The sequence below is a fragment of the Pseudophryne corroboree genome, chromosome 4, assembly GCF_028390025.1.
Source record: "Pseudophryne corroboree isolate aPseCor3 chromosome 4, aPseCor3.hap2, whole genome shotgun sequence".
Classification (NCBI taxonomy): domain Eukaryota; kingdom Metazoa; phylum Chordata; class Amphibia; order Anura; family Myobatrachidae; genus Pseudophryne; species Pseudophryne corroboree.
The window spans coordinates 83,918,078-83,941,792 of NC_086447.1; the positions used below are offsets into that span (position 1 = coordinate 83,918,078).

The following is a 23,715-nucleotide window of genomic DNA, read 5'->3' on the forward strand; positions in this document are numbered from 1 at the left end:
CACGTACAGTCTCCCTCCACAATGACACCATGTACCGTCTCCCTCCACAATGCCACCATGTAGTCTCCCTCCACAATGCCGCCACGTACAGTCTCCCCCACGATGCCACCACGTACAGTCTCCCTCCACAATGACACCACGTACCGTCTCCCGCAACAATGCCACCACGTACAGTCTCCCTCCACAATGCCACCATGTCGTTCCCTCCACAATGCTGCCATGTACAGTCTCCCCCCACAATGCCGCCACGTACAGTCTCCCCCCACAATGCCGCCACGTACAGTCTCCCCCCACAATGCCGCCACGTACAGTCTCCCCCCACAATGTCACCACGTACCGTCTCCCCCCCACAATACCACCACGTACCATCTCCCCCCCCACAATGTCACCATGCGCCGTCTCCCGCACAATGTCACCACGCACTGTCTCCCCCCACAATGCCACCATGTACCGTCTTCCCCAATGCACAGTCTCCCTCCACAATGCCACCACGTACAGTCTCCCTCCACAATGCCACCACACGTCTCCCTCAACAATGTCACTACGCACTGTCTCCCCCCAACAATGCCACCACGCACCGTCCCCCCCCCCACAGTGCCACAACGTACAGTCTCCCTCCACAATGCCACCACGCACCGTCTACACCCACAATGCCACCACATACAGTCTCCCTCCCCAATGCCACTACGTACCGTCTCCCTCCACAATGCCACCACGTACCGTCTCCCCCCACAATGCCACCACGTACAGTCTCCCTCCACAATGCCAACACGCACCGTCTCTACCCACAATGCCACCACGTACCGTCTCCACCACAATGCCACCACGCACCGTCCCCCCCCCCACAATGTCACCACGCACCGTCTCCCCCCACAATATCACCACGCGCCGTCCCCCGCACAATGCCACCACACACCGTCTCCCCCACACAATGTCACCACGCACCGTCTCCCCCCACAATATCACCACGCGCCGTCCCCCGCACAATGCCACCACGCACCGTCTCCCCCCCACAATGCCACCACGCACCGTCTCCCCTCCACAATGTCACCACGCACTGTCTCCCCCCACAATGTCACCATGCACCGTCTCCCCCCACAATGTCACCACGCACCGTCTCCCCCCACAATGTCACCACGTACAGTCTCCCTCCACAATGCCACCACGTACCGTCTCCCCCCCACAATGCCACCACATACCATCTCCCCCCCCACAATGTCACCATGCGCCGTCCCCCGCACAATGTCACCACACACTGTCTCCCCCCACAATGCCACCATGTACCGTCTTCCCCAATGCACCGTCTCCCTCCACAATGCCGCCATGTCGTTCCCTCCACAATGCTGCCATGTACAGTATCCCCCCACAATGCCGCCACGTACAGTCTCCCCCCACAATGCCGCCACGTACAGTCTCCCCCCACAATGCCGCCACGTACAGTCTCCCCCCACAATGCCGCCACGTACAGTCTCCCCCCACAATGTCACCACGTACAGTCTCCCCCCACAATGCCGCCACGTACAGTCTCCCCCCACAATGTCACCACGTACCGTCTCCCCCCCACAATACCACCACGTACCATCTCCCCCCCACAATGTCACCATGCGCCGTCCCCCGCACAATGTCACCACGCACTGTCTCCCCCCACAATGCCACCATGTACCGTCTTCCCCAATGCACAGTCTCCCTCCACAATGCCACCACGTACAGTCTCCCTCCACAATGCCACCACACGTCTCCCTCAACAATGTCACTACGCACTGTCTCCCCCCAACAATGCCACCACGCACCGTCCCCCCCCCCCACAGTGCCACAACGTACAGTCTCCCTCCACAATGCCACCACGCACCGTCTACACCCACAATGCCACCACATACAGTCTCCCTCCCCAATGCCACTACGTACCGTCTCCCTCCACAATGCCACCACGTACCGTCTCCCCCCACAATGCCACCACGTACAGTCTCCCTCCACAATGCCAACACGCACCGTCTCTACCCACAATGCCACCACGTACCGTCTCCACCACAATGCCACCACGCACCGTCCCCCCCCCCCACAATGTCACCACGCACCGTCTCCCCCCACAATATCACCACGCGCCGTCCCCCGCACAATGCCACCACACACCGTCTCCCCCACACAATGTCACCACGCACCGTCTCCCCCCACAATATCACCACGCGCCGTCCCCCGCACAATGCCACCACGCACCGTCTCCCCCCCACAATGCCACCACGCACCGTCTCCCCTCCACAATGTCACCACGCACTGTCTCCCCCCACAATGTCACCATGCACCGTCTCCCCCCACAATGTCACCACGCACCGTCTCCCCCCACAATGTCACCACGTACAGTCTCCCTCCACAATGCCACCACGTACCGTCTCCCCCCCACAATGCCACCACATACCATCTCCCCCCCCACAATGTCACCATGCGCCGTCCCCCGCACAATGTCACCACACACTGTCTCCCCCCACAATGCCACCATGTACCGTCTTCCCCAATGCACCGTCTCCCTCCACAATGCCGCCATGTCGTTCCCTCCACAATGCTGCCATGTACAGTATCCCCCCACAATGCCGCCACGTACAGTCTCCCCCCACAATGCCGCCACGTACAGTCTCCCCCCACAATGCCGCCACGTACAGTCTCCCCCCACAATGCCGCCACGTACAGTCTCCCCCCACAATGTCACCACGTACAGTCTCCCCCCACAATGCCACCACGTACAGTCTCCCTCCACAATGCCACCACGTACCGTCTCCCCCCCACAATACCACCACGTACCATCTCCCCCCCACAATGTCACCATGCGCCGTCCCCCGCACAATGTCACCACGCACTGTCTCCCCCCACAATGCCACCATGTACCGTCTTCCCGAATGCACAGTCTCCCTCCACAATGCCACCACGTACAGTCTCCCTCCACAATGCCACCACACGTCTCCCTCAACAATGTCACCACGCACTGTCTCCCCCCAACAATGCCACCACGCACCGTCCGTCCCCCACAGTGCCACAACGTACAGTCTCCCTCCACAATGCCACCACGCACCGTCTCCACCCACAATGCCACCACATACAGTCTCCCTCCACAATGCCACCACGTACCGTCTCCCTCCACAATGCCACCACGTACCGTCTCCCCCCACAATGCCACCACGTACAGTCTCCCTCCACAATGCCAACACGCACCGTCTCTACCCACAATGCCACCACGTACCGTCTCCACCACAATGCCACCACGCACCGTCCCCCCCCCACAATGTCACCACGCACCGTCTCCCCCCCACAATATCACCACGCGCCGTCCCCCGCACAATGCCACCACACACCGTCTCCCCCCCACAATGTCACCACGCACCGTCTCCCCCCACAATATCACCACGCGCCGTCCCCCGCACAATGCCACCACGCACCGTCTCCCCCCCACAATGCCACCACGCACCGTCTCCCCTCCACAATGTCACCACGCACCGTCTCCCCCCACAATGTCACCATGCACCGTCTCCCCCCACAATGTCACCACGCACCGTCTCCCCCCACAATGTCACCACGTACAGTCTCCCTCCACAATGCCACCACGTACCACCCCCCCCCCACAATGCCACCACATACCATCTCCCCCCCACAATGTCACCATGCGCCGTCCCCCGCACAATGTCACCACACACGGTCTCCCCCCACAATGCCACCATGTACCGTCTTCCCCAATGCACCGTCTCCCTCCACAATGTCACCACGTACAGTCTCCCTCCACAATGCCACCACACGTCTCCCTCAACAATGTCACCACGCACCGTCTCCCTCCACAATGCCACCACACACCGTCTCCACCCACAATGCCACCACATACAGAGTCCCTCCACAATGCCACCACGTACCGTCTCCCCCCACAATGCCACCACGTACAGTCTCCCCCCACAATGCCACCACGTACAGTCTCCCCCCACAATGCCACCACGTACAGTCTCCCCCCACAATGCCACCACGTACAGTCTCCCTCCACAATGCCAACACGCACCGTCTCCACCCACAATGCCACCCCGTACCGTCTCCCTCCACAATGCCACCACGTACAGTCTCCCTCCACAATGCCACCACGTACAGTCTACCTCCACAATGCCACCATGTAGTCTCCCTCCACAATGCCGCCACGTACAGTCTCCCCCCACGATGCCACCACATACAGTCTCCCTCCACAATGCCACCACATACAGTCTCCCTCCACAATGACACCACGTACGGTCTCCCTCCACAATGCCACCACGTACCGTCTCCCTCCACAATGCCACCACGTACAGTCTCCCTCCACAATGACACCACGTACCGTCTCCACCCACAATGCCACCATGTAGTCTCCATCCACAATGCCACCATGTACAGTCTCCCTCCACAATGCCACCAACATTTCAAGTGGACGCAGCATAACAAAACACGGTTGTTTCTGTGCGGCAACAATGTAGACGCAAGGTAATAACGCACCTCGTGGGGATGTACGCAGTATAGAGTGTCTTCTGTGCTTGCTTGAGGAGAGCAGACGCAGACGGGATGCCTGTTTCACTTGGATCTATTGAATCTAGTATTGGATGAGCCCACGGGCCAATACGAATTATTGCGGCTATGGATGGAAAACTAAGTGGGCGGAGTAACTCAGACGCACGGGTACTGACAGACATCAGCATAAACTAGTTAGTAAGCTGCAGCAGCCAACTCACAATCAGCACCTTAGTGTTCTTATTTAGGGGTTGATGAATCAGCTCCTAACTGTCATGTTACAGGCAGTATTTAAACAAAATGACGGTTGGTAATTTATCTCCATCCACTTTATCGCTCTCCAAGGTTTAGTACATAGAACCCATAGGTACTAAGGACATAAGTGCTGTCATCATCGAATTCCGGTGCTGGGAATATACAGTAGGTGCGAAACCGCTATGTAAGAAGCCAATGCATCACCCGTACACTCTAATACATACCGGTAACGGGATCACCATTATACAGTAATAAACGCTATTCATCAAACAACTGCCACCATAACCCAACAGCCCACAATAACCCTGCTCTGGTACCATGAAAAAAGTTACATTGACAGTAGCATGAGCTCATACTGACCCCATGGTAAAAAATTTACTATATCACCAGAATAAAAACGCTGCTTATTACAATATTTTGTTTTTCGCCAAATAATATTATACAATAAATGTTTGTACTCAAATCTCGACAAACAGAGGTGTATTTGTCCTATGAACTGTAAAACAGCCTATATAGAAGCAGATACAGAAAATAAGATTTTACTCACCGGTAAATCTATTTCTCGTAGTCCGTAGTGGATGCTGGGGACTCCGTAAGGACCATGGGGAATAGCGGCTCCGCAGGAGACTGGGCACAACTAAAGAAAGCTTTAGGATTACCTGGTGTGCACTGGCTCCTCCCACTATGACCCTCCTCCAGACTTCAGTTAGGATACTGTGCCCGGAAGAGCTGACATAATAAGGAAGGATTTTGAATCCCGGGTAAGACTCATACCAGCCACACCAATCACACCGTATAACTCGTGATACAATACCCACTTAACAGTATGATAACAACTGAGCCTCTCAACAGATGGCTCAACAATAACCCTTTAGTTAGGCAATAACTATATACAAGTATTGCAGACAATCCGCACTTGGGATGGGCGCCCAGCATCCACTACGGACTACAAGAAATAGATTTACCGGTGAGTAAAATCTTATTTTCTCTAACGTCCTAAGTGGATGCTGGGGACTCCGTAAGGACCATGGGGATTATACCAAAGCTCCCAAACGGGCGGGAGAGTGCGGATGACTCTGCAGCACCGAATGAGCAAACTCTAGGTCCTCCTCAGCCAGGGTATCAAACTTGTAGACTCTTGCAAAAGTGTTTGAACCCGACCAAGTAACAGCTCGGCAAAGTTGTAAAGCCGAGACCCCTCGGGCAGCCGCCCAAGAAGAGCCCACTTTCCTCGTGGAATGGGCTTTTACAGATTTAGGGTGCGGCAGTCCAGCCGCAGAATGTGCAAGTTGAATCGTACTACAGATCCAGCGAGCAATAGTCTGCTTAGAAGCAGGAGCACCCAGCTTGTTGGGTGCATACAGGATAAATAGCGAGTCAGTTTTCCTGACTCCAGCCGTCCTGGAAACATATACTTTTCAGGGCCCTGACTACGTCCAGTAACTTGGAATCCTCCAAGTCCCAAGTAGCCGCAGGCACCACAATAGGTTGGTTCACATGAAAAACTGATACCACCTTAGGAAGGAATTGGGAACGAGTCCTCAATTCCGCCTTATCCATATAAAATACAGATAAGGGCTTTTGCTTGACAAAGCCGCCAATTCTGATACACGCCTGGCCGACGCCAAGGCCCACAGCATGACCACTTTCCACGTGAGGTATTGTAGCTCCACGGATTTAAGTGGCTCAACCCAATGCGACTTCAGGAAATCCAACACCACGTTGAGATCCCACGGTGCCACTGGAGGCACAAACGGGGGCTGACTATGTAGCACTCCCTTAACAAAAGTCTGAACTTCAGGCAGTGAAGCCAGTTCTATTTTGGAAGAAAATCGACATAGCCGAAATCTGGACCTTAATGGAACCCAATTTTAGGCCCATAGTCACCTCTGACTGTAGGAAGTGCAGAAATCGACCTAGCTGAAATTCCTCCTTTGGGGCCTTACTGGCCTCCCAGCACGCAACATATTTTCGCCATATGCGGTGATAATGGTTTGCGTTCACTTCTTTCCTAGCTTTAAATAGCGTAGGGATAACTTCCTCCGGAATGCCCTTTTCCTTCAGGATCCGGCGTTCAACCGCCATGCCGTCAAACGCAGCCGCGGTACGTCTTGGAACAGACAGGCCCCCTGCTGCAGCAGGTCCTGTCTGAGCGACAGAGGCCATGGGTCCTCTGAGATCATTTCTTGGAGTTCTGGGTACCAAGCTCTTCTTGGCCAACCCGGAACAATGAGTATAGTTCTTACTCCTCTCCTTCTTATTATTCTCATTACCCTGGGTAAGAGAGGCAGAGAAGGGAACACATACACCGACTGGTACACCCACGGTGTTACCAGAGCGTCCACAGCTATCGCCTGAGGGTCCCTTGACCTGGCGCAATATCTTTGTAGCTTTTTGTTGAGGCGGGACGCCATCATGTCCACCTGTGGCCTTTCCCAACGGTGTACAATCATTTGGAAGACTTTTGGATGAAGTCCCCACTCTCCCGGGTGGAGGTCGTGTCTTCTGAGAAAGTCTGCTTCTCAGTTGTCCACTCCGGGAATGAACACTGCTGACAGTGCTAACACATGATTTTCCGCCCATCGGAGAATCCTTGTGGCTTCTGCCATCGCCATCCTGCTTCTTGTGCCGCCCTGTCGGTTTACATGAGCGACCGCCGTGATGTTGTCTGACTGGATCAGCACCGGCCGGTGTTGAAGCAGGGTCTAGCCTGACTTAGGGCATTGTAAATGGCCCTTAGTTCCAGAATATTTATGTGTAGGGAAGTCTCCTGACTTTTCCATAGCCTTGGAAGTTTCTTCCCTGTGTGACTGCCCCCCAGCCTCGAAGGCTGGCATCCGTGGTCACCAGGACCCAGTCCTGTATGCCGAATCTGCGGCCCCCTAGAAGATGTCCAACAGATCCCACTGGAAGATCCTTGCATGGGACCTAGCGAATGGAATTTCTTCGTAAGAAGCTACCATCCTTCCCAGGGCTCGCGTGCATTGATGCACCGACACCTGTATTTGTATTAGGAGGTCTCTGTCTAGAGACGACCACTCCTTGGACTTCTCCTCCGGGAGAAACCCTTTTTATCCTGTTCTGTGTCCAGAACCATACCCAGGAACAGTAGACGCGTTGTAGGAACCAGCTGCGACTTTGGAATATTCAGAATCCAGCCGTGCTGTTGTAGCACTACCCGAGATAGTGCTACTCCGACGAACAACTGCTCCCTGGACATCGCCTTTATAAGGAGATCGTCCAAGTACGAGATAATTATTTTGGCCATTACCTTGGTAAATACCTCGGTGCCGGGGACAGACCAACGGCAACGTCTGGAATTGGTAATGACAACCCTGTACCACAATTTTGAGGTACTCCTGGTGAAGAGGGTAAATAGGGACATGCAGGTAAGTATCCTTGATGTCCAGTGATACCATGAAATTCTCCAGGCTTGCAATAATCGCCCTGAGCGATTCCATTTTGAACTTGAACCTTCGTATATAAGTGTTCAAGGATTTCAATTTTAGAATGGGTCTCACCGAACCATCTGGTTTCGGTACCACAACATTTTGGAATAGTAACCCCGGCCTTGTTGAAGGAGGGGTACCTTGATTTCACCTGCTGGAAGTACAGCTTGTGAATTGCCGCCAGTACTACCTTCCGAGGGCAGCAGGCAAGGCTGATGTGAGGTAACGGCGAGGGGGAGTCGCCTCGAACTCCAGCCTGTATCCCTGTGATACTACTTGCAGAACCTAGGGATCCACCTGTGGGCAAGCCCACTGGTCCCTGAAGTTCCCGAGACGCGCCCCCACCGCACCTGTCTCCACCTGTGGAGCCCCAGCGTCATGCGGTGGACTAAGAGGAAGCGGGGAAAGATTTTTGATCCTGGGAACTGGCTGTCTGGTGCCGCTTTTTCCTTCTTCCCTTGTCTCTGTGCAGAAAGGAAGCGCCTTTGACCTGCTTGCTTTTCTGAAGCCGAAAGGACTGTACCTAAAAATACGGTGCTTTCTTAGGCTTTTGTGAGGAAACCTGAGGTAAAAATTTTTCTTCCCAGCTGTTGCTGTGGATAAGAGGTCCCAGAGACCATCCCCAAACAATTCCTCACCCTTATAAGGCAGAATCTCCATGTGCCTTTTAAAGGCAGCATCACCTGTCCACTGCCGGGTTTCTAATACCCTCCTGGCAGAATGGACATTGCATTAATTCTGGATGCCAGCCGGCAAATATCCCTCTGTGCATCCTTCATATATAAGACAACGTCTTTAAAATGCTCTATGTTAGCAAAATATTATCCCTGTCTAGGGTATTAATATTATCTGACAGGGTATCAGACCACGCTGCAGCAGCACTATTTATGCTGAGGCAATTGCAGGTCTCAGTATAGAACCTGAGTGTGTATATACAGACTTCAGGATAGCCTCCTACTTTTTATCAGCAGGCTCCTTCAAGGTGGCCGTATCCTAAGACGGCAGTGCCACCTTTTTTGACAAACGTGTGAGCGCCTTATCCACCCTAGGGGATATCTCCCAACGTGACCTATCCTCTGGCGGGAAAGGGTACGCCATCAGTAACTGTTTAGAAATTACCAGTTTCTTATCGGGGGAACCCACGCTTCTTTACACACTTCATTCACTCATCTGATGGGGGAACAAAACACTGGCTGCTTTTTCTCCCCAAAAATAAAACCCCTTTTATGTGGTACTTGGGTTCATGTCAGAAATGTGTAACACATTTTTCATTGCCGAGATCATGTAACGGATGTTCCTAGTGGATTGTGTATATATCTCAACCTCGTCGACACTGGAGTCAGACTGTGTCGACATCTGTGTCTGCCATCTGAGGTAACGGGCGTTTTTTGAGCCCCTGATGGCCTTTGAGACGCCTGGGCAGGCGCGGGCTGAGAAGCCGGCTGTCCCACAGCTGTTACGTCATCCAGCCTTTTATGTAAGGAGTTGACATTGTCGGTTAATACCTTCCACCTATCCATCCACTCTGGTGTCGGCCCCACAGGGGCGACATCCCATTTATCGGCCTCTGCTCCGCCTCCACGTAACCTTCCTCATCCAACATGTCGACACAGCCGTACCGACACACCGCACACACACAGGGAATGCTCTGACTGAGGACAGGACCCCACAAAGTCCTTTGGGGAGACAGAGAGAGAGTATGCCAGTACACACCAGAGCGCTATATAATGCAGGGATTAACACTATAACTGAGTGATTTTTCCCCCAATAGCTGCTTGTATACATATATTGCGCCTAAATTTAGTGCCCCCCCCCCCCCTCTCTTTTTAACCCTTTGAGCCTGATAACTACAGGGGAGAGCCTGGGGAGCTGTCTTCCAGCTGCACGGTGAAGAAACAATGGCGCCAGTGTGCTGAGGGATATAGCCCCGCCCCTTTTTCGGCTGACTTTTCTCCCGCTTTTTTATGGATTCTGGCAGGGGTAATTTATCACATATATAGCCCTGGGACTATATATTGTGATGATTTGCCAGCCAAGGTGTCTTATATTGCCCTCAGGGCGCCCCCCCCCCAGCGCCCTGCACCCATCAGTGACCGGAGTGTGAGGTGTGCATGAGGAGCAATGGCGCACAGCTGCAGTGCTGTGCGCTACCTTGTTGAAGACAGAAGTCTTCTGCCGCCGATTTTCCGGAACACTTCTTGCTTCTGGCTCTGTAAGGGGGCCGGCGGCGCGGCTCCGGGAACGAACACCAAGGTCGGGTCCTGCGGTCGATCCCTCTGGAGCTAATGGTGTCCAGTAGCCTAAGAAGCCCAAACTACCACCTGTTAGGTAGGTTCGCTTCTTCTCCCCTTAGTCCCTCGCTGCAGTGAGTCTGTTGCCAGCAGATCTCACTGTAAAATAAAAAACCTAAATATACTTTCTTTCTAGGAGCTCAGGAGAGCCCCTAGTGTGCATCCAGCTCAGCCGGGCACAAGATTCTAACTGAGGTCTGGAGGAGGGTCATAGTGGGAGGAGCCAGTGCACACCAGGTAGTCCTAAAGCTTTCTTTAGTTGTGCCCTGTCTCCTGCGGAGCCGCTATTCCCCATGGTCCTTACGGAGTCCCCAGCATCCACTTAGGACGTTAGAGAAAATGGATTACATGATCCAAATAACATTGCGCAATACTTCATGTTCGAGTTTCTGATTATTTTACTGTAGGCCTGACCTTTACTGCTGGCAGTGGTTGCACAACCATTTGCTGGGCTCTTCCTACACAAACTTATTGCACTCAATACAGATGAATTAAGTTTTCTTGCCCTTTGATCTGGGACAAATGTAGCATCTCTTTGATCGTCTAAAATCACCAGAATGTCTTCGCTTGACAATCCCTGTCGTTTTGCCATTGTCACAGAATCGACAAAATTATATATCTCCTATATAATCGCCCAGATCTGTCACTCTGTGACTGTGTGGGTGTGTATAACGCTGGTCTTGGCTAGGAGCTCTCATTGGGTTAACGGCAGGTCTATCACACCCGGTCCACAGCTGATTGGGCGAGAAATGCCCTCCCACGCAGGTTACATCCAATAGGAGGCTCTGCCCTTTGGCTGCTGTGTGTTCCCAGAGCAGGATTAACAATGGGGCTGATGGAGCTGCAGCTCCAGGTCCACACCTCAACATAGGCCCACTGCATCTGCAGCACATACCCTCCAACAATTTACACATAAAAAAACACTACTTTAACCATGGCCACGCCCCTTTTTCTTTACTTTAAATGGCAAGGGGTTAAGGGGTTGGGAAAGGGTTAAGTCGCGTCGGGAGGCGGGTACTCGGTGGCGGCAGTTGCGGCGATGTTGATGGTGGCGCATGTGCAGCACACACTCTGGATATTTCCCGATATGTCTGCGGAGAGACATCGCAGGAACAGAGCTTTCTCGCAAGCTCTGACGCTGCGTGTGATTATGGATACATCCATGTGATGTAATCAATAATCGCATTGCGAATGGGCCGATGTTATCACTTCACAACCACATTGTCAGATGAGGATTGTGATCAATCAGCCCCTATGTGTGTACCCAAAACGGATACATTCAGCTTGCAGAATTATCTCTAGATTTTCACTATTTTATTACAAGATGGGAACTTCCTGGAGATAAAAATATGACAATTTGTGTAACCTGGGCACATTATATAATAAAATAACACCATCGCCATGCTGGGGTAACGGAGATACCAAGTGGGTGATGAGCATGGCACAGTGCACGGATTACAATATGTTTGCTACCTAATTATTTATCAACAGTTTCTTATATAGCGCAGCATATTCCATTGTGCTTTACAACGGGACACAACAGTAACAGAACACAACTGGGTAATAACAGACATAGGCCCTCATTCCGAGTTGTTCGCTCGCCAGCTGCTTTTAGCAGCATTGCACACGCTAGGCCGCCGCCCTCTGGGAGTGTATGTTAGCTAAGCAGAATTGCGAACAAAAGATTAGCAGAATTGCTACTAAATAATTCCCTGCAGTTTCTGAGTAGCTCCAGACCTACTCACAGATTGCGATCAGCTCAGTCCGTTTAGTTCCTGGTTTGACGTCACAAACACGCCCTGCGTTCGGCCAGCCACTCCCCCGTTTTTCGCTGACACGCCTGCGATTTTTAGCACACTCCCGGAAAACGCTCAGTTACCACCCAGAAACGCCCCTTTCCTGTCAATCATTCACCGATCAGCAGTGCGACTGAAAATCGTTGTTCGAACACCAGCAAATCTACTAAGTTTTGTGTAAAATAACTTAGCGCATGTGCTCTGCGTACCACGCGCATGTGCAGTTAGCAACAAATCGCAGCATAGCGAAAATCGGCAACGAGCGAACAACTCGGAATGACCACCATAGAGGTACAGATGGGTCCGCGGTAGGGGATTAAGTCCAACTGCCCAGTCTCAGTTAATCCTATTAAAGGTCTAGATAAATATGGGCCCATCTGTAGGAAGGCCCTGCTCGTAATCTTACAATCTATAGGGAAATAGGCATTGATACACAAGGATAGATGCTACCTATTGCATAATGGTCCACCAGATTGCAAAGGTTCTTAATATGCTGTATGATATGATCACCCAGCAATTTTGTCCAAGGGTCAGGAGAATGGGAAAGTGAAGAAAGAGAATATGCAAGGTTAAGTGAGAACTGTACAGGGTGTATTTAATTGGATAGGAAAGCTTATGAAGGTTATGTGGGTGGTTCTGGAATTTGATACGCTTGCCTGAAGAGGTGAGTTTTCAGGGAACGCTTGAAGGTCTGAGAGACACAGATCTTGTGCAGAGTGGAGAGGTCGGGTTGGGAGATATTTTGAGATAAACAAAGTTATGCACGTTGGTGTAGTTTGGACAATAGACTTAAGGACAGTACTCACGGGCCGATGTGGGAGAGATGTGTGCTGAGCGAACCGCTCAGCACACATCTCTCCCACCGCTCAGCACAGCGCGATGTGAGCTGAGCGTGCGGGGGAGACGGGGGGGGGGGGGCGCTCATTTCACCCGCTGGCCTGCTAGATTGGCCTGCCAATCTAGCACCAGCGAGAGCGATGCGCTATGGGGGGTACATACGGAGCGATCATGCTTAAAATCTAAGCAATCTAGTCAGATTGCTTAGATTGTAAGCAGCGATCGCTCCGTGAGAAACCTCTTTATACAGGTAATCAATACAGGCAGCCAATGGAGGGACTGATAGAGCGGATCAGCAGACGATGAACGTCTAGCGAGGAAGATTTGCTTTGCAGCTGCATTCAGAACGGATTGTAGTGGTGAGAGTCTGTATTGGAGAACACCAGTAAGTAGACTACTGCAATAACCAATGCAGGAGACATTAAGAGCATGGATTACAGTTTTTGTGTGTCAGTTTCCGCTACAACATGATGCAGTTTTCATGAAAATCAGTTTAGTAGTTTTTGCACCAACTTGGCAGACAGACACAATCTTATAATATCAGTATAGATAACATCCAGCACTCTTGTTCAGGATTATTTCAAAGCTTACTCAGCACATGGTTCATTGCGGCCCGAGTAATCAGTGACTGGGACCAGCTGTATAAATGGTGGCACTGATTAATGGACCAACTAATGTGATTCCATTATCAAAAAGATGGTGATTCCGTTACCTCAATTTACAGCCGGGAAAAAACGTTAGGACCATCTCCTTTTAATAATGAGCTTGTATTTAAAGACTTTAATATAAAACTGAATTCTGAGGTAACATCTCAAAATCTGAATATATACTTCAACTTTTTTACCTTTTTTCGATTGTCAAATCAACTTTACTGTTGTACATTTTGATTTAACCGTATGGAGAAGTATTTATGGCCGTTACACTGCCTTATTTCCATTATGTTACCCTGATGTTGAGCAATTAATTGATAATTTAATCAAACATATATTTCCATTGCTTTACATGCAAATGCATTATATGCAAAAATAAATGACTGGACAATTCATTTAAATTATAATGGTCAGCTCTTTGGCATGCGGGATGGACTTTTACAGGAATATGGCAGCTAGAACTAAATAATTTTACTGCAGGCTATTGAGAAACATGTAAACATGCAACGGTATCCAGACTCCAGGTCGACACCAATAAGGTAGACACACCTTAGGTCGACACCTGAAATAAGGTATACATGGACAAAAGGTCAACGTGAGGTTTTTTTTTGTTTTGTTTTTACTTTTTCATACTTTACGATCCACGTGGACTACAATTGGGAACGGTAACCCGCGAGGCACCTTGCCCGAAGCATGGCGAGCCACGTGAGGGGACCCGGTGCACTAATAGGGGTTCCAGGTCACATTACAGAGAAAACGACACCAAAAAAACATAAAAAACTCACGTTGACCTTGTTCATGTCGACCTTTTGTTCATGTCGACATATTTTAGGTGTCGACCTAAGGTGTGTCGACCAATTGGCGTCGACCCCGAGTCCCAGACCCACATGCAACAGCTGGAATATTCTGGTATCATCTCTGCAAGTCCTTGCAGGAACGTACATACTGTGTCTGTAAGACTTACATCATGCTCTGGAGTTCAGGGACGAAGCTGGCCGACTTGCCTGTTCCTCTCCCAGATGATGCAGCGCCAGACGCAGACATGGTGTTGGCCAGCACAGAACTGAGGCTCATCTGGTCAGAGAGAGAAGGGTTACATGAATGGCTCAAACTGGCTTTTTATTCAGTTTTTTTTACACAAATACATATTTTATGGTTGGTATTCAATTAGCGCCGTTTTTTCGACCAGTAGAAAATAACCTGCACTTTTCGCCCGATTTTAGGTTGAATTTACATTTGACCTATTCAATGTCCGTGCCGTTTTTTTGACAGGTTGAAAAATCCAGTACGGGCGAAAACCACGTGAATTGGTGAAATTGACGCCAATCCACGTGTTTTGGCAAAATTGCGGGCCCATTTTTTGGTCTGTTTTGACAAAAACAAAAAGTGAAAAGGCATTGACAAAAAGCGATTCAAAAACGGGCGAAAACGCCCGCAATTGAATATAAACGGTCGAATTAGTGCCGTTTTGTCGGCTACATGAAAGAAAAAAAACGTCACTAAATGAATACCCCCCCCCCCCCCCCCCATGTGTCTAAGATTAATTGTATTTGTACTAGATTAGCCTTCGCCTTCTATGTTTAAAAGCAAGTGAACAAATTGGGGTCTATGTGGGGGTAATTCTGAGTTGACCGCAGCAGGAACTTTGTTGGCAAAACCACGTGCAATGCAGGTGGGGCAGATATAACATGTGCAGAGAGAGTTAGATATGGGTGGGTTATGTTGTTTCTGTGCAGGGTAAATACTGGCTGCTTTATTTTTACACTGCAATTTAGATTGCAGATTGAACACACCACACCCAAATCTAACTCTCTCTGCACGTGTTACATCTGCCTCCCCTGCAGTGCACATGGTTTTGCCCAACTGCTAACAAAGTTCCTGCTGCGATCAACTCAGAATTACCCCCTATGTACTAAGACTTGGAGAGATAAAGTGGATGGAGATCAAGGGGTAAATTTACTAAAGCTTCTAAAACAGAGAATTGGTGATGTTGCCTACAGCAACCAATCAGATGCTATCATTTTCTAAAAGGCAATAAAAAAAATTATAGACAGCATCTGACTGGTTGTTATGGGCAACATCACCAATTCTCTGTTTTAGATGCTTTAGTAAATCTACCCCCAAGTATCAACCAACCAGCTCCATATTGTCATTTTTCAAACGCAGCCTGTAACATAGGAGCTGATTGGCTGGTACTTTATCCCTCTCTAATGGTGTGTACACACGGTGAGATTTTTTCTTACGATTCTGACTATATAGTCAAAATCGTAAGAAAAGTTAGTGCAGATCGCAAGGTGAAAGTCACCTTGCGATCCCGATTCGATGCCGATGTGCGGTCCCGCACGGTCGGCATCGCAAGCCTAGATAGACTGTGCAGGCAAGTCAATTTTGACTATCTCTATATAAGAGATAGTCAAAATTTACACTTAGCCAAAATCACACATAGGGGGAAATTTACTAAGCTCCCGATTTTGACCGAGATGCCGTTTTTTCATCAAAGTGTCATCTCGGTAATTTACTAAGCACTAATCACGGCAGAGATGAGGGCATTCGTAATTTTTTGCAAGTCCAAGAAAAAAATTACGAATGAATACACCATCGGTCAAAACGCGGCTGTTTAAGTATGAATCTCGGTAATTTACTAAGAAGTGCAAAGCAAAAAAAAAACAAACACTGCCGTGAAAAATTACAACTCGTAAAAAAGTGCTAAAAAAAAAAACAGACCTGCTTTTTTTTTTCCGTGATTGGATAGGCATGCAGGGATCCATGAGATCCGTGCATGTATATCAGTGGGAAGGGGTGGGAAAGTTGTTATTTTATTTAAAAAAATTGCGTGGGGTCCCCCCTCCTAAGCATAACCAGCCTCGGGCTCTTTGAGCCGATCCTGGTTGCAGAAATATGGGGGAAAAATTGACAGGGGTTCCCCCATATTTAAGCAACCAGCATCGGGCTCTGCACCTGGTCCTGGTTCCAAAAATACGGGGGACAAAAAGAGTAGGGGTCCCCCGTATTTTTAAAACCAGCACCGGGCTCCACTAGCTGGACAGATAATGCCACAGCCGGGGGTCACTTTTATATAGTGCCCTGCGGCCGTGGCATCAAAAATCCAACTAGTCACCCCTGGCCGGGGTACCCTGGGGGAGTGGGGACCCCTTCAATCAAGGGGTCCCCCCCCCCCAGCCACCCAAGGGCCAGGGGTGAAGCCCGAGGCTGTCCCCCCCCATCCAATGGGCTGCGGATGGGGGGGCTGATAGCCTTTGTTGTAAAAGAAAAGATATTGTTTTTAGTAGCAGTACTACAAGTCCCAGCAAGCCTCCCCCGCATGCTGGTACTTGGAGAACCACAAGTACCAGCATGCGACGGAAAAACGGGCCCGCTGGTACCTGTAGTACTACTACTAAAAAAATACCCAAAAAAAGACAAGACACACACACCGTGAAAGTAAAGATTTATTACATACATGCACACAAACATACATACATACTTACCTTATGTTCACACGCAGGTCGGTCCTCTTCTCCAGTAGAATCCAAGGGGTACCTGTTGAATAAATTCTACTCACCAGATCGCGGGTCATCCATTTGTAATCCACGTACTTGCATAAAATAAGAAAACGGAAAGCCGAGCCACGCACTAAAAGGGGACCCATGTTTGCACATGGATCCCCTTTTCCCGACTGCCAGAAACCCACTCTGACTGATGTCTAAGTGGGTTTCTTCAGCCAATCAGGGAGTGCCACGTTGTAGCACTCTCCTGATCGGCTGTGTGCTCCTGTACTGAGTGACAGGCGGCACACGGCAGTGTTACAATGTAGCGCCTATGCGCTCCATTGTAACCAATGGTGGGAACTTTCTGCCCTGCGGTTGACCTAAAGTGACGTCACCGCTGAGCAGAAAGTTCCCACCATTGGTTACAATGGAGCGCATAGGCGCTACATTGTAACACTGCCGTGTGCCGCCTGTCACTCAGTACAGGAGCACACAGCCGATCAGAAGAGTGCTACAACGTGGCACTCCCTGATTGGCTGAAGAAACCCACTTAGACATCAGTCAGAGTGGGTTTCTGGCAGTCGGGAAAAGGGGATCCATGTGCAAACATGGGTCCCCTTTTAGTGCGTGGCTCGGGTGTCCGTTTTGTTATTTTTTTCAAGTACGTGGATTACACCTGGATTCCCCGAGGACCCTGGACCCCTGGATCTCGTGAGTATAATTTCTTCAACAGGTACCCCTTGGATTCTACTGGAGAAGAGGACCGACCTGCGTGGGAACATAAGGTAAGTATGTATGTATGTGTGTATGTATGTAATAAAATTATACTTTCACGGTGTGTGTGTCTTGTGTTTTTTTGGGTATTTTTTTAGTAGTAGTACTACAGGTACCAGCGGGCCCGTTTTTCCGCCGCATGCTGGTACTTGTGGTTCTCCAAGTACCAGCATGCGGGGGAGGCTTGCTGGGACTTGTAGTACTGCTACTAAAAACAATATCTTTTCTTTTACAACAAAGGCTATCAGCCCCCCCATCCGCAGCTCATTGGATGGGGGGGGACAGCCTCGGGCTTCACCCCTGGCCCTTGGGTGGCTGGGGGGGGAGACCCCTTGATTGAAGGGGTCCCCACTCCCCCAGGGTACCCCGGCCAGGGGTGACTAGTTGGATTTTTGATGCCACGGCCGCAGGGCACTATATAAAAGTGACCCCCGGCTGTGGCATTATCTGTCCAGCTAGTGGAGCCCGGTGCTGGTTTTAAAAATATGGGGGACCCCTACTCTTTTTGTCCCCCGTATTTTTGGAACCAGGACCAGGCGCAGAGCCCGATGCTGGTTGCTTAAATATGGGGGAACCCCTGTCATTTTTTTTCCCATATTTTGGCAACCAGGATCGGCTCAAAGAGCCCGAGGCTGGTTATGCTTAGGAGGGGGGACCCCACGCAATTTTTTAAAAAATATTTGACAGTGTTTAATTTAAAAAAAACAAAAAAAATGAACCCCAGCACGGATTACACAGATCCGGCCGAGATTCATTGTAAAAAAGTCGGCAGTGTTTTGCTAATCACTGCCGTAAAAATAGAAAAAAAACCACGAATGACATCGACATCGGAACAAAAGAAAAACCCGAATACGACAGCTTAGTAAATTAGTCGTAATCAATTCAAAAAGTTGCAGTTTTACACTTTCGATGTCATTCGTGATTGAACTTTGACCTGAAACGGGAAAATACGAATCTTAGTAAATTTACCCCATAGTCGGTATCACAAGCACACTCATTATGTGCTTGCGATATTGACTATGTGCCGACCTAGCCCGTCGCATAGTGAGAATCGGGCATAGCCCGAATCTCACCGTGTGTATAGGCCTTAAGGCTTAGTACATAGACCCCTTGTTCTGGATATCATCTGAAGAAGACCATATATCCTGCATTATCAGGCATTTTGCACTTACATTAAGGGTTGAATTTAATTAACCACAAGTTCCATAAAAGTTCATGTGGATCAACGCGGCATATGGCGCAGTATTTACAGCATGCGTGCTCCCACAATCCTCTGTTTTATTAGAAAAAACAGCTTGTGGGTTTTTTGCCGCAATATTACACAGTAATTGTACATGAGCGACTAGATGACTGCGTGATAAAGCGGGGAAATCATCCTTGTGGCTGAGTTCTGCATTTCTGAACAATGATAGAAAGCGTTTTTCAGGATAATTAAAGCCTCTGCATTATTTTGGTGTACATTAATAGTCCTGTAATGTGATTTCTAAAGGTAGGTACACGCTAGGCGATGTGCTCTATGAGCGACATCGCCTAGTGTGTTCCCTTCCCTGCTGGGCCGGTCGGCGGCAGTGCGCACACACAGAGCGATACGACGACCATATCGCTCAGTGACGTCACACAGCGGCCTGGCCGTGCAGGCAGCTTTTGGACGACAGCACAAATTGAGCCACATGTACGGCTGACAGCGAGGGTCATTAACGACCCGCGGGGCCACGCATCGCTCGTCGTCATACACACTTGCAGAGAAAGTAAACGACGTCGCTCAGGAAGGGTGAAAATGAGAGACGTTGTTTACTTTCTCGGGAAGTGTGTGATAGTTTGCTATAAAACTCATTTTTCCATCTCCACAACACCAGCACAAATATTCCACTAAAATATTATCTCATTTGTATTTATGGAAAAATTACCTGAAAATTGATGTCTTTATGGACCGGATTTTTTGGTTCAGATGCCGCTGAAATGCATTATTACCCTTGGGTGTGGATCAATAGATCTACATGGAGAAGATAGACAGTTAACAGGTCTACCCCAAATGATCAACATGCAAAAGGCTGACAAGGTCAAAAGGTCAACATGGAAAAGGTAGACAGCAGGACAAGTTGACAAGGTCAAAAAGTCGACTTTTTTTTTTTTTTTTTAGGTTAACCCCAATTAATTTACTGCTTCGCTCGCCATGCTTCGGGCAAGACACCTAAGTCTTCTACCGTTGCACTCGGCACAGATTACTATTCCCAGTCGCAGTCCATGTGGATGGTAAAGGATGAAAAGGTAAAAAAAAAAAACTTGTGTCAGCCATTGTCCTGTTGACCTTAAACACTGTCTACCTTTTGCATGTCGACCATATAGGGTTGACTTATTGACGGTCAACCTAATTACTGTTGATTTATAGTCCAGAACCTATTATTCTTTGAGTGGATGTACCAGAGGTTCTGAAACAAGTTCTGCCATTTTTCCCTTGACATAAAGATTTTTCCCTATTTTCTACCTACTCATTAGATGTGAACTGAAAGCTGCGTTAATTCCTTTTGACAGCCACGTTAATCTAGCACAGGTTCCTAACTGAGTAACAAAAACTTGGATGCGAATTTATGGCCCGCAGGAAGCGTATAGTGGCAAAACTGTGGCTAGTTGAATTTAGCCCTAAATCCATTTCTCTGAATCCATTATACAGCCCAGAAAAGCATTTGTTCCGAGCCGGGTCTCTGCCAAGGCAGCTGCATAGTGTACAGAGCCATCTGCCACACACGGCATCATGGGAGATGTATTTTTCTTGCACAGTGTACAGTGTGAGAAAACTACTTCTCCCATGATGCAGTGCCCGGCAGACGGCTGTGGGCGGTGATGTGAGGCAGCTTTGGAGAGGGATCTCACCAGTGGTCTGCTGGCTGCGGTTGGGTGGGAGGAATGGCTGTGCTGCGGTGCGGAGCTGACCCAGGACCGGTGTCGTGCAGGAGTCTGGATGGGACTTGTCCTGCAGTGGTGGAGAGTGCCCTGCTGGCACTATACTGGGGGCATTACGTGTATCTGGCACTATACTGGGGGCATTACGCGTATCTGACACTATACTGGGGGCATTACGCGTATCTGGCACTATACTGGGGGCATTACGCGTATCTGGCACTATACTGGGGCATTGTGTTTATCTGGCACTATACTGGGGGCATTACGTGTATCTGGCACTATAATGGGGCATTACGTGAATCTGGCACTATACTGGGGGCATTACGTGTATCTGGCACTATAATGGGGCATTACGTGAATCTGGCACTATACTGGGGGCATTACGTGAATCTGGCACTATACTGGGGGCATTACGTGAATCTGGCACTATACTGGGGGCATTACGTGAATCTGGCTCTATACTGGGGGCATTACGTGAATCTGGCACTATACTGGGGGCATTACGTGAATCTGGCACTATACTGGGGGCATTGTGTGTATCTGGCACTATACTGGGGGCATTGTGTGTATCTGGCACTATACTGGGGGCATTGTGTGTATCTGGCACTATACAGGGGGCATTGTGTGTATCTGGCACTATACTGGGGGCATTGTGTGTATCTGGCACTATACTGGGGGCATTGTGTGTATCTGGCACTATACTGGGGGCATTGTGTGTATCTGGCACTATACTGGGGGCATTGTGTGTATCTGGCACTATACTGGGGGCATTGTGTGTATCTGACACTATACTGGGGGCATTGTGTGTATCTGGCACTATACTGGGGGCATTGTGTGTATCTGGCACTATACTGGGGGCATTGTGTGTATCTGGCACTATACTGGGGGCATTGTGTGCATCTGGCACTATACTGGGGGCATTGTGTGCATCTGGCACTATACTGGGGGCATTGTGAGTATCTGGCACAATACTGGGGGCATTATGTGTATCTGGCACTATACTGGGGGCATTATGTGTATCTGGCACTATACTGGGGGCATTATGTGTATCTGGCACTATACTGGGGGCATTGTGTGTATCTGGCACTATACTGGGGGCATTGTGTGTATCTGGCACTATACTGGGGGCATTGTGTGTATCTGGCACTATACTGGGGGCATTATGTGTATCTGCCACTATACTGGGGGCATTATATGTAACTGGCACTACTGTGTGCAATGCTGGGGGCAGTATGTGTAAGCAATTATTACTGTGGGTATTATGTGTAAGGCCACGCCTACTTTCCCAGGAGCGCTTCAAAAATGGCCCGCGAATGAAGTAAAAAAAAAAAAATGGCCCTTGACAGAAACAAAAGTTCCCCACACCTGCATTAGGGGATGCTGCAACCATGGGACATAGGGGCGTAGTCGAGGAGATAGGCCCTTAGTGGGGATACATCAAACCTTCTAAAGAGGACCAGTGGAAATGTTGCCCATAGCAACCAACCAAGTCTAGCTATCCGTTTAGAAAACGTACTTCAGAAATGATTTCTAGGCTGTTCTATTAAGAAGGTTTGACACATCTCCCTGGCATGACAGAAATATAACATGGCAGAGGGACAGCTGTATTGCACAATGGATAGGAGAGTGATAGAAACAGGCAACTTCAGCGATAAAGTGGAGAGAGATAAAGTAACAGCCAATCAGCTAATAACTGCCATTTTACAGGCTGGTTTTGCAAAATGACAGCTAGTTGTTGATTGGTTGATACTTATTCTATCTCCAAGGCTTGGTACATCTGCCCCATAAAGTAAATATAGCGTGATTGGATAACACATTTATTGACACTTTTAAAATGAAACTACATATATTATTAATATTCCCTATGTCATTTCATGCAGGGCTGGAGCATCCTATTAAACTATACAGGCTTTCTGGGGATGTGGATGATGCTGGGACAGAAATCACACTGCAAACACCATGCAGCTTCAGTTAGCAGAACAGTTGTGTGGTCACTCAGGCAAGAACACAATGTCTTGCACAATCATAGTGCATGCAAGTCAGTAATCTATGTGCTTTGTGTATTGCACTTACACCCTGTATACAGAGCATGCATACCTACTGCAGGCACTGCATGCCCAGATATCTTTGTAAGTGCACACACTGCCTGGTGTACATGCATGGGGTCATTACTGCTACTGCAGGCTATTGCACACTTGTGCATTGGAGATCACTGTGATTAGAGTACCATGCAAACCCCCATTCTGCATTCACTTACCGCCTCTCTATAGCCAGTGAGCCAGGTCAGCACCAGAGCAGAGCGCTGTAAGTGTAACTCTCAGCAGCCTGCCCCTGTGTACATGTGTGGGTGCCCTCCACAAACATGGCCGGCGGGCTCCGTTCCCGGAGTAAACATGGCCGGCAGCAGTCAATCAGGCGCTGGGTTCTCCTATGACTGACTTAGTAACTTCCTCCTTCCAGTGTACGGGGCGCGGTGAAGACCAAACTTCTCAGTGTTTCAATTCTCAGCCGTCAGCAGCAGCAGCAGTAATACAACTAATGCTCTCTGCTCCCCAACCTCGCCACTAATTACCATACCATGTAGTGAATGAGCTTGCTGGTGTCTGCAGTGTGTGATACATCAGTGATTTCTGAATAGCTTGTGTGTGGAAAAGGGGATGTTTTACAGCTGACATACTGTAACACTATTAAATGCATTACATATTGATGCAGGTCTGCTGTGCTTTTATTTGCATTATATAATGTCATTGTTAGTAAAATACCTGTCAGAT

General features: G+C 49.4%; 1 protein-coding gene across 4 annotated transcripts in view; it reads right to left on the reverse strand.

Annotated features, from left to right (window-relative positions):
* SUPT3H (SPT3 homolog, SAGA and STAGA complex component) overlaps positions 1-23,387 on the reverse strand; it is a 476,044-nt gene extending 452,657 nt beyond the window's left edge. Inside the window, exons 1-3 of one of the 4 annotated variants that reach the window (XM_063915210.1) lie at positions 23,202-23,386; positions 19,951-20,036; positions 14,746-14,855 (exon numbers count right to left, since the gene is read on the reverse strand). In XM_063915210.1, coding sequence (XP_063771280.1) covers positions 14,746-14,855 — 110 coding nt within the window. In that variant the 5' untranslated portion in view covers positions 19,951-20,036; positions 23,202-23,386. Of the gene's footprint in view, positions 1-14,727; positions 14,856-19,950; positions 20,037-23,201 lie in introns of those variants that run through there. The other 3 variants (XM_063915213.1, XM_063915212.1, XM_063915214.1) reach the window with 3 other exon arrangements.
* Positions 23,388-23,715: the final 328 nt, after the last annotated feature.